Source organism: Gymnoscopelus microlampas (assembly GCF_963454915.1).
Source record: "Gymnoscopelus microlampas genome assembly, chromosome: 4".
Lineage (NCBI taxonomy): Eukaryota > Metazoa > Chordata > Actinopteri > Myctophiformes > Myctophidae > Gymnoscopelus > Gymnoscopelus microlampas.
In genome coordinates, this window is record NC_139941.1 from 7,043,755 (window position 1) to 7,055,921 (window position 12,167).

A 12,167-nucleotide genomic window follows, 5' to 3' on the forward strand; every position below is an offset into this window, starting at 1 on the left:
AGTAATCCTGGACAGACCTATGGTTACAGATCTATACAGATTTCTCTAAACATACAGACTTCTCTAAACATCATTTACTATTCCTTGGAACAACAGAATGGCCCTCTGCCGTCTATTTGGTTAAATGTACACTCTCGGAGTTAATAATTGATAAATGAACACTGAGGATTTTAATGTGCAGTCTGTGCAGCGCTCAGGCCGACAGACAGACAGAGACGCTTTGAGTTGAATTGGAATTGAATTGAATAAAGAGAGGGGGGTTGTTATTATGATTAGACATTTAGAGGTTAGATTTATGTGTTCGGGTTGGAGTTATTTTAAACAGCTTTAGTTTTTTTTATTTATGTATTCAATGTATTATTTATAGAGAGAGATAGTTTGCTATTTTAACTGTGCCTCACACAATGGGATATGACTGTGCTTTCTGTAGTCTTGTTGTAGTTGGCAGTGAAAGCGCTAGGCTTAGACCTGTTAGACATGCTTGACAAAAGGAAATCGGCACGGATGCAAATATGTAACGAAGAAAGAACTGAACCCCAAGTGGTCGGAGGTGTGAAGATATGCCCTTTTGGGAGAAACCGCTGGTTCCCCCTTTGTTCCCAACAGAATCCCGTGGGTAGACTGTGACAATTTATATTAGCAGCACTGTACTACAGTATATATCCCCACAGCGTGAGCCACACGTGGGAAGCCGTTGTGTGACGGTAAAGTATCTTTGCGCTGGTTGTGGTGGGCCTGCTAGCCCCTTTCAGAACCCTGTATACCTTTTTGGTATTTGGGATGGCGGTATCCAGGGTCCCTTGAAAGTCAATGCCTTCTCCCATTCACTCGCTGGTACCACTCTCTGGTCTCGGACAAATATAACGTCTCTAAAGTGTTGCAGAGAGATTTCAAAGATACTCTGAACTGCATTAAGGTCCCGCGGAAATGTGTGTTGAGCGGTGCTAATCGGCGTTGCCATTCAACATGTTTAATCCATATTTTTAAATGTAGTTTTGCTATCTCTCGACTCTCGCACACCATGTCCCGTCTCCCCCGTCTTGTGATTGTCTCGGCACAGTACATCTAGCCAATCACAAGATGGGGGAGGTGGGGCATGGAGCGCGGATGAGAGGAAAACTAAAATATATTTGTCCGAGACCAGAGAGTGAATGGGAGAAGGCATTAACTTTCAAGGGACCCTGGCTACCACCATCCCAAATACAAAAAAGGTATACAGGATTCTGAAAGGGGCTAGTGGGCCTGCCTGAGCCGAAAGTCTAGGAGCACATTTTTGTATCAGTCTGGCCCTGACCAGGTTGCATGTTAGCCAATGTCATTGCCAAGCAAATGGATTTGGAGTTGCTTGTTTTGGTTATATTGGATGAACAGACACACACAAATGGCTACTTCCATTTCACAGCCTTTTTCATACAGGACTTTTATCCCATAGCCTAGAGCGACAGTGAGTCTGGGGTTATTGATTGGTAAAAAATAACAAGTGTCATTGAGCAAGTTAAAAACATTCAGGGATTGAATTATTTATCTTAGTAGGTTCAGAAATTAGACAGGCAGACGGACAGACGGACAGACAGACAGTCAGACGGGCAAACACACACACACACACACACACACACACACACACACACACACACACACACACACACACACACACACACACACACACACACACACACACACACACACACACACACACACACACACACACACACACACACACACACACACACATAAATGTGTGTTAAAAAAACAAATATAAATCTTTGATCAACATAGTTTTATAATGAAAGTCTTTATTTATGTATTCATGTACTTAATTACTTACTTACTTACTTACTTACTTACTTACTTACTTTTGTCTCTGTACAGACCCTGAAGATTTCAGGTTGGTGGGAGGAACCAGTAAATGTACTGGTACGCTGGAGATGAAACACCAGGGAGATTGGAGACCAGTATATGGTTGGTCTGGCTGGAACATGAAGTCAGCATCTGTAGTGTGTAGACAGCTGGACTGTGGCTCTCCTGTTTCAAAAGAAATAAGTTCTGGTTCTACAGCTCAACCTGTATGGATGATTAGATCTTCCTGTGTTGGTTCAGAGTCTTCAATGAGGGATTGTGGAAGAATGAAGTCTGATACTAACACTGAGAGAGTGGAGGTGATATGTGCAGGTAACAAACAATGGGCCACATGCAGCAACACTGTCTTAAATTCCTCTCATATGTCTCTTTTCTTTTTCACAGAAAGGGGGCCATCCAGGAGGGTTTCATTAATTAATTTAAGTTTATTAATTTATGTTTTTAGAGAGAAAAAAGACCGGCCAATGTTTCCTATTTTTTAGCTTGATGTCGTTTGATTGAGAGACAATACAATCATTACTGATACAAATAATGAAAATAGACCCTTCACAGATTATAGAGAATCAGAACCTTACAACCAAACATTTATTTTTGCACTTAAGTATGCAGTGAATTTTTTTAAGTCAAGGTGCATAATACCAGATACTACATTGCGCCCTTAATTAACATATGGACACTCCCCCATCCCTAAAATATGATGGCAAGTCTTATTACTTAAGTGTTTGCGCTCAGTGCACCTTGCATAATAGGGATTCCGCATAAGATGGTGGCGTTATCACCTAATTACCGCCTAAGACATGGATTTAAGTCACGCATAATAGGGCTCTCTCTCTCTCTCTGCACTGCACAAGGGGCGTTACCCCCGAACAAAAAAAAGATCAGCTGTAGACAGCGCCAGTGGCTCAAATTATAGCAGAGTGAGTGAACGCACATTGAAAATAGTTGCCGAAATACCAACTTCACATGTTCAGTTGTTCATAAAACATGCTAAGTTCTGCACAAAATAGGCTAAAGTAGACTGTTAAATGCCCGTTGTCACACATCTCTCATTCTCTCTCTCCCTGACGCACTGCTGCTGCTGCCTGTATATACCTGTTTATATTTCATCCTTCAACGGTGGCCCCTCTGTGTGTGTGTGTGTGTGTGTGTGTGTGTGTGTGTGTGTGTGTGTGTGTGTGTGTGTGTGTGTGTGTGTGTGTGTGTGTGTGTGTGTGTGTGTGTGTGTGTGTGTGTGTGTGTATGTGTGTGTCCGGCCTCGTTAGGTCACCAATGTTGGTGAAACTGTCGAGCTACCCACCCAGACACCAACAGACTAACAGCCACGCATGCGCGAGCGTTCGCGAATGTAATATACCGTAGGATGGTGTTGCATGGTGGTGTCTGTCTGTCACACACCGAACATAGCAGATCTGCAAGCCCATAGATGTCAGATGAAGTTTGAAGATCTGCTGTGTTCGACGGGCCAGTGGGGGGGGGGGGGCAGTTTGGGGGGACCGTTTGGGGGGACAGTTTGTTGGTAAGGGTGGGGGGGGGGGGGGGGGGGGGGGGTTTTACATTCTTGCCAGTATTGGTAATTGGAAATAATTAAGTTTTTTACGTTCTTGGCAGTAAATGAGTTAAAAATCTATCGTGCCACCCTAAAAATCGCCCAAAAAATCTATCATGCCAAATCACTTTAAACTGCCAGTCACCATGTCCGGAATGATTACTATTTATCGGACATCTGATAAAAAATAACATTAATGCATGAATGCCAATCAGGTGCGTAAAAGGAACCAATAATACAGTCTTTCACGATTGTTAACACATGTTTCTCAAAACAATAACGGCTTTCTCAAAACTGAAAACCTCAAACACAAAATGCTAAACCCTACACTCCCTTTGTAAGATGACTCTTTGCCATCAAATCTCTTAACTGTTCACAAAATGGAACTTGTGTTTTCATTTGGTAAACACAGCCATATTTTCAAATGACACACACACATACCATTCATTACAGTACACACAACTAAGCATGTGCTGCACACTACCAAGCAGCACACTGAAAGTGCAAAATTGAAAACACAATCATAGAAATGGAACACACCATATGAATGACAATACTTATAGAGAATGAGCCATTTCTTCTTTTGTAAAATGACTCAGTGTAGGCCTACTTTTTTCATAATCAAATATAAAACAGCACACAAATATGCAGTACATTCAAAATGGTCCACTGGTTAGGCTTCAGCGCCGAGGTGCCGACAGACAAACAGGGTTATGCGCCTGTTCTCTGCTGCCTGAGTCCGACTGTCATTGTGTAAAGGGTTAACTAAGACTCCCTCCACTCCGGTCACATAGTAAAAGTGAAACACCAGTCAGCGCCCTCTTCGTAATAAATAAATACACAAACGGACCGAAGAGAATTATTATTATTATTATTATTATTACATTATTATTATTATTATTATTATTATTATTATTATTATTATTATTATTATTATTTTAATGTATTTTATTTTCCACAGGCTCGGTTCGGCCCAACTAATTAGCATACATTTTAGGCCCGGATAGGCTCTAAAACTTTGGGTCGGGTAGGGTCGGGTTCGGGCAGAACTCTAGTAAGTAAGCCGCATAGGGCAGGAGCCTATCTCCTGTTTCTGTAGTGTGAGGCAGCTTGATGTTCAAGTATACCCCCTGGACATGATGTTCAAGTACAACCCCTGGACACGTACAATTACCCCTGTGTACCCCTGGTCCATCCAACCCTTGATGTTGAGTGCCAAGCAGGTTGGGTCTCTTTTTTATAGTCTGGTGTGGTTATAGAAAATGCAGATCAAACTAAATCTCTCTCTCTCTCTCTCTCTCTCTCTCTCTCTCTCTCTCTCTCTCTCTCTCTCTCTCTCTCTCTCTCTCTCTCTCTCTCTCTCTCTCTCTCTCTCTTCAGAGTCTGTGAGGTTGGTGAATGGGACTAGTTTGTGTTCAGGCAGATTGGAGGTGAAATCTAATCAGTCGTGGGTCTCAGTGTTTGAAGGTGACTTTGACCAGCCAGATGCAGAGGTGGTCTGTAGGGAGCTTGGCTGTGGGACTCCTGCAGTCCTCCAAGGGGCGCTCTATGGAGAAGCGAAAGCTCCAATGTGGACCAAAGAGTTCCAGTGTGAAGGCAACGAGTCTGTTCTACTGAACTGTACAACCTCAAACTCAACTAGAAACATCTTCTCACCTGACAAGACTGTTGGTCTCACCTGCTCAGGTAATAATAGACATTTTTGGGGGGAAGCACCCATTTGACAACTTCCACTTCATAGTCTTGCAGAGTTATATCCCATAGTGAGCCTCAGGTTATAAATTCACAGAATGAACATGCACGCGCGGGCGCGCACGCACACACACGCGCACACACACACACACACACACACACACACACACACACACACACACACACACACACACACACACACACACACACACACACACACACACACACACACACACACACACACACACACACACACACACACACACACACACACAGAATGATAAAGTGATACTACCTTTTTTGCTTGTCTCTGTACAGAGTCTGTCAGGTTGGTTGGAGGAACCAGTAACTGTACTGGTACACTGGAGTTGAAAATCCAGGGAGAGTGGAGACCAGTGGATGGGACTAGTTGGAGACTAGGTGCCTTCCAGCCATCTGCACTGTGTAGACAGCTGGACTGTGGCTCTGTTGTTTCAAAACAATGGAAAACTGGTTCATCTAAGCCTGTGTGGTATATTACATTTTCCTGTGATGGTTCTCTGAAGGAGTGTGGAACAACAATGTCTAAAATGTCCCTTTTCACACTAGAGGTGATCTGTTCAGGTAAAAAAAAAACACAACGACAACAAAAATGACATCAATTGGTCAGTCAGACAGACAGACAGACAGACAGACAGACAGACAGACAGACAGACAGACAGAGATTTGTGGATTGTGGATCGGTTCTGAACTGCTAATCCGACCAGGCACACTGCTCCCTCTGGTCCTTGCCAACAATTTACTAAAATAATAATACAGGAAATACTAGATCTCACCTGATCTTAGCCTAGACATTGATTAGCTGTTTTTTAAGCGTCTATATATAGGCCGTCTATATTATAGCCGTTGAAATGACGTCTATATATAGACGCTCAAAAAACAGCTAATCAACGTCTAGACATTGAAAAAACGTTCACTTTTAGACCAGTTATAACACGGTTTCAGACGGAGGTCTAATTGCCAACTATGGCTCACTGGGATGGTACTACAGCATTCTGAGGCTGTGGAAATAAGAATCTGTCCCTCAACTTGTGGTTGAGGGAGAGCTAGTGGGCATTTTCCATGTGGAAAAACTGAATTTTAAACAGTAAGATTCTCTGTTATATGTGTTGCAGGTCCTTGATATTGCAAATGATCAGTGGTGTGGTGTCAGTTTATTCCTTTACATTACCTTAATAGTTTTCTTGTTTTGCTGTTTTTATGTATGGAGGGAGGGGGGATTAATTTGTTATTGTTTGAGTGTTTTTTTTTGGTTATGATTGTCTATTTCTTGTGGGCAAAAAAGAAACTTAAAAAGAGATTGTAGTCAGGGGTGAGTTTGTAACATTATCATTTCATGTAACATTTTCATAGTGAGGAAGTGCAGCTCTGTCTCCGCCTGAACACAGTCTGTCCTCATTGGACAGCTGGTCTCAGGTCTGTTTCACTGAGTCTGTATGATGCATTAGTATTGAGTGTATAGATGTAAAAAGCTTTACGTTGCAGTAGTAGGCGATTGTGATCACCACCACGGGGAGGTTTAACCACCTTTTCTATACCCCAAAAAGTGATGCTGTGTCCTAATTTTTTTAATGGGCTGCAACAGGATTGCGCTCGTCACCACATCTAATATTGCTTCTGTGTTCGCTAATCCGAGTGCGATTAGCGAATGTATGCCAGTCCACATTTAAATCTTTCACGATTTTTGGTTTTCCTTAACTTTTCAACTAGTCACAGAATATTTATATCCAATATGATTGATCCCCCGATGATTGCTAAACACGGAGGGTTTCACCGTGCTTCCGCGAAAGAAAGAAAAAAGTCCTCACGACCCCCCAGTTGCTTGTTACAGGCCGTTGAATATAGCTCATCTCGTCAAAAATGCAGGGAGAAAAAAATGTAAAAGATACATTTCCCCAAATACGCTAAGCAGGAAGGGAATGGTGGTGTAGATCTTTCGATCACGTTGATCTCCTGGATCTGTGTGACTTGAGGAAAAAATGGTCACTTGTGTTAGAGAACAGCGGCATCTGGTGGAAAACCACAGAAAACAAAAAAGTCGTGTTTGGCAGTCTGGACCTTTGGAAAAATTAGTCGTAAAAGTTGTCCTTGGCAGTGAAAGAGTAAATAAGATAAACAACAAAAGTAGTGGAGCATGTGATAACTCCTCCTATAGTGATTTCCTTACCGCTATGAGGATGTGTGAAGGACTTACATTTAGTGGTATAGCTGCATTGAGCGCAATCGGAACACTTGTAGTTGCCAGGAGGAATGTCTGATAGAAAAGTGGGAGGTGTGTAGGAGTGTACGAGTTGGTCCCTTAGATTGGGGGAACGTCTGAAGACCAATTTAGGGGGATCTTTGAATATTGTTTCAGTTTAGGATCAGTCTCAATGAATTACCAATATTTGTGAAGGATCTTTCTAAATTCAAAGTCCAGGGATGAATATCTGGTAATACAGAAAGGGGAATCGTTTTTTTGTGTGTGTGTAACAGAGTTCAGACATTCCTCCTGTGTGACAGACTCAAAACGTTTAGCTGCAATGTCAATTCATTCTGGTTTGTAGCCCTGTGTCAAAAATCTCTTGGTCAAATCCGTTGCTTGTGTCTGATAACATTCATCAGAGCTACACACCCTTCTAGCCCAGTGGAACTGACTGATAGGGAGACTCCTAATAAGGTGTCCAGGATGGAAGCTATCTCCATGAAGTAAAGTACTACTATCTGTGCGGCTTGCGGAATAGATCCGTCTGCAGTGAAACACCCTCTTTCTTTACCAGAACATAAAAAAAACTGATATGGGAAAATTTGAATTCAAGTGTGAATTTAAGGTGTTCAATACATGATATTCAGCCACCTGTCCCATAAGTATTATCATTTCATTATATTGTTACAGATCTGCTGTTTAAGCCAAGCATCACCGTCTTCCCCTCCATACATGGGGTTTCTGAGGGCCAGCAGCAGGGGCAGCAGGTGTTTGAGGGTTCCGGCTTCACCATCATCTGCTCCATCCAGCCACAGTACCCACGAGGCTCCTTCCACCTCACCTTCACTGGATCCAACACAACACACAACCACACCCAGCCAGCTGCCAATCACTCTGCCAACTTCCTGTTTCCTGCAGCAAACCACACCCACCAAGGAAATTACAGCTGTGTTTATCACGTTGACGTTTTTAGTCATAACTTCTCTTCTGAGAGTGAGTTCCTCTCACTAACTGTAACAGGTAACCTGAATGAAATTGACTTTTCAACTCACAATATGAAACTGAATGAAACAGACACTCATGAAAGCTACATCAATTCATTTCAAATAAACGTTTTCTTATCGAGAGCTGTTCTTTCCATGATGTTTCAGTGATGTTCTTGTTCCTACATATTTCTTTTACAGAGTTTCGTCTGACAGCTGACATCATCAGAGTCACATTCACAATGTTGCTGCTGCTGCTGCCGTTGATGATGTTAATCAGAGTCCTCTATTGTTACTGGAAGGTAATTATACAAGTGATAATCAATGTGAAGCAGGTCATTACTGAGGAATAAACGTCAACACGTCTTTTTCACCCTGAAGGGTCTTTATCACCGTGAAGGGCCACGTTCCTGTTTACAACCAAGTGGATATGGGTTAAAGTTGCAGTAAAATGAAAAATTTCTGTCATTTTATTTTGACGTTTCAGTCTGAAACGGCCTCGCAACCAATCAGAAGGTCCCATCCTTTCCGGCTATGGAACGGTGGAATCTCACTCACTGCAGCCAGCAGAGAGGCCTAGTGTTTGTAACCTGCATGCCAATCTGGGAACCCATCGCCAAATAAAAAAGGAAAAACAGCGCCCTCTGCTGTTTTTTACATTTTCACTTAGCTCTGGGGGGAGCAAAATGGAGCACACGTACGCAAGGAAACCAGGGTTTTGATCTGCCTTCAGCCTTTCACTTCCGGTGGTGCGACTATGTTTTCATTCCCACTAACACTATTTCTACACGGAACACTAACACCACTTCTCCCAGAGAACATGGATCGTTTTGGTTATAAGCCCACTTGTTTCTATGATGAAAGAGCAAGTTAAAATGTGAATATCTTTTCGTGGTTTTGTCTGCTCCAAGGACGCTATTGTTAAATTAGTTAAGGTTTGTTTCTAGTGGGGAAGGATCGGCACACACCTAAATCCCGCCCACTACATTTGATTGGGTAAAGCGCGGCCTGCTTCCTGACCTGAGGGCACGCCCACTTGTAGGCCAGTGCGTACGCCATATGACGAACCCCCCCGACAGATTCAAGCGGAGAGCAGAATCTGTTCTTGAGAGAGTACCTGCATGCACACACTGCCCAATTGCCCATTGTTTATTTCTAACCTATAATGTTTTCATAATATGAAAACATACAGTAGTGTGGTGATTAAGTTTAAAATGAGTAATACACCGTCTTGCCGTCATCTTGAATGAGATTCAAAACGGAGTAGCTCTGTAATTAAAATCAGGTGTGATTGGAGGAACGTGAGCTGAGCTGAAATCAATATTCATTTATATTCATAAGAGTTTATTCATGTCATTACGCAGTACATTTGCGTTCACAGGAAGTCATCTTTGTTTTGGCATCTATTGTTAGGTATATGTGTCCATTTTACGACCACGGATATGCTCTAAAAGTGTGAAAAACGTCATTTCACTATGTCTTTAAGGGGAGGGAGGTCCCCTTATCGCTATCGCTATCCCTAAAGTCTGGGTATTTAGCATTGTGTTCGGATAGTGCAGTGGTTCTCAAACCTTTTCATGTCAAGGACCCCCAAAATGATATGGTGCCACGCTATGAGCTTGTATATCTGCTATTTTTTAATAGCCAAATAGGTGTGACGCTATATTAACCAATTTTAATGGGGACCCCCTGGTACCCCCCCTATGGACCTCTGGGTTGAGAACCATTGCGATAGTGGAATAACGCGGCCCTAAACCACACTTCCAGTCGCAAAGCCGTTCAAGTTGTAATGGTGAGCGCGGGCGGAAAGTATCATTTACGTGCAGCGGGACAGCGCTGTCCATTAAATAGGGGACATGGCATTACGTACGATAGGGCCCTGGGTCTGTTTGATGCAGAGGCAATCTGAAGAAGACGTCATGTGATGCCCAAACACCAGTCCTTCATTGATTACACACCTGAGAGTAGGATTTACTGCAGTGTGTGTGCTGCAGCTGCTCATTTGTGTGCTTACCATTTAGTCCTTTATTGAATTATATATTTTTTTTATTGGCTTGATTCTTTTATGTTTGAAGGACAGACTGTTTGTTGTTTTATTTAAGAGAGACAGATCCTGTGTTTCTCCAGGCCACCAGACGACAGAGGGTAGAAGCGGACAACGTTGAGTTGGTTTGTTATAATGTAAGACGGGAGAATGTTGTTGGTTCCGCTGCTGAAGCTGGACCCAGTGCAGAGACAGAATACCACCAGTATGAAAACATAGATCTCCAAGGAGATGCTGAAGCTGGACCCAGTGCAGAGACAGAATACCACCAGTATGAAGACATAGATCTCCAAGAATATGCTGAAGCTGAACTCAGTGAAGAAGAATACCACCAGTATGAAGAGGTGGATATCCAAGGAGATGCTGAGGCAGGAGTCCACCTGTATGAGGTGGATCTCTAAGGTGGTTCTGAAGCTGCACCGAGAGAGATGTGTACAAAAAGAAGCGGCAGCTAGAAAATTGTGGTTGATCTTCCTAAGTCAGCACCACCAGAATATTGCCTGGATCACTAGACTAGATATCATTACTACAGCATTGAACCATGTCTGTGTCCACACACCTATTTTTAATCAAGTACTTATAACTATCAGATAACTTATATATTATCTGGAGCTAATTGACAGGTGTCTCTAATGTGGGAGGTCCTAGCTAGCCAGCCAGGCTACAGTAGGTCCTATACTGAATGAACTGACTATTGATTGTATGTGATTGTAACTTAGTTAATTAGTCTATTGGTTAATAGCTAGAGATCTATTGATCTGTTGTATGGAACCGTTTGGGTTGTAAGATCTGTTTATATTGGAGGAATGGAACTCACAGGTTTGTTAATACGTTATATTACATTATGTATAACTTGTAGATGTTTACGATGATTTATAAGCCATGCTTTTGTGATTATAGTATTACGCTAGCATTACTCAATTTTATGCTGTTTTGAAATGCATTTTTAAGAACAGTATTCATATTAAGATGACATATATTTTCATATAACAGCAGTAAGCAGCTTGTTTATATCATATCTCTGCTGTCGGACAGGAACCAGCTAACTCCAAAATGTTATTTTTTTCAGGAAATGAAAATCATTGATAAGAACAGTTGAATGGACCTCCAAGCTCACAATGAGGTTGGAGGTCAAAAGGGGGTGGGGCTTGGAGTCAGCAAAACCAGCTAACTCCACCCCCCTTTAGTGGAGTTAGCTGGTTTAGCAGAAAGTTTGAGGATCAAATGGAGTCAGCTGGTTTTGTAATAAGCGCTTTTTAATACTTTTCATTGGTTAAATATTTGTTTAACCAACACACAGACGTAATGGGTTTTCAATAGCACTGATCTATGGGAAAAAAATGCAAAAGTGTCAAAATGGAGTTAGCTGGTTTCTGCCCGACAGCAACGATATCATATCATATGATATTTTGTTTTAATTTATTTATTTATCTGTGTTGAACTGATAAATAACTAAATATATTACAGCTCATGTAACTTCTAGTTCTGAGCTTTATCATCATTTATGGATGATGAGTCTTGGACCATGAAACTCATTTAAAGTGCATAATTTTCTAAAACACACAGAGCTGGATGTGTGATGTAGCTTTTCATCTGACCATATTGAATTGATGAAATATGTAATGTTTGTTGTTTCTGTGTAGCTTGAAAAATAAAAACAAAACCCCTTGATGGAAATGAGTGTGCTCTCCTCAATGTTGTGTGTAGTAGAGGAAGCTCTCATTGGTTACCATGAACACAAACAAATCCAACAGCTTTGCAATGGTTTCATAACAGCAGCCAAAACACACGGAGCATTTCCAACAAGCATCTGATGAAAGC

At 42.0% G+C, this 12,167-nt stretch overlaps 1 protein-coding gene across 1 annotated transcript; it reads left to right on the forward strand.

Moving 5' to 3' along the window:
* Nucleotides 1-2,123: 2,123 nt before the first annotated feature.
* On the forward strand, nucleotides 2,124-10,747 carry LOC311043172 (scavenger receptor cysteine-rich type 1 protein M130-like; the record flags this gene model as incomplete). The annotated part of the gene is made up of 6 exons (XM_084054356.1): nucleotides 2,124-2,169; nucleotides 4,784-5,089; nucleotides 5,414-5,698; nucleotides 8,010-8,339; nucleotides 8,504-8,604; nucleotides 10,430-10,747. The coding sequence occupies 6 exons, from the start codon at nucleotides 2,124-2,126 to the stop codon at nucleotides 10,745-10,747; spliced, it is 1,386 nt and encodes a 461-aa protein (XP_083910482.1).
* Nucleotides 10,748-12,167: the final 1,420 nt, after the last annotated feature.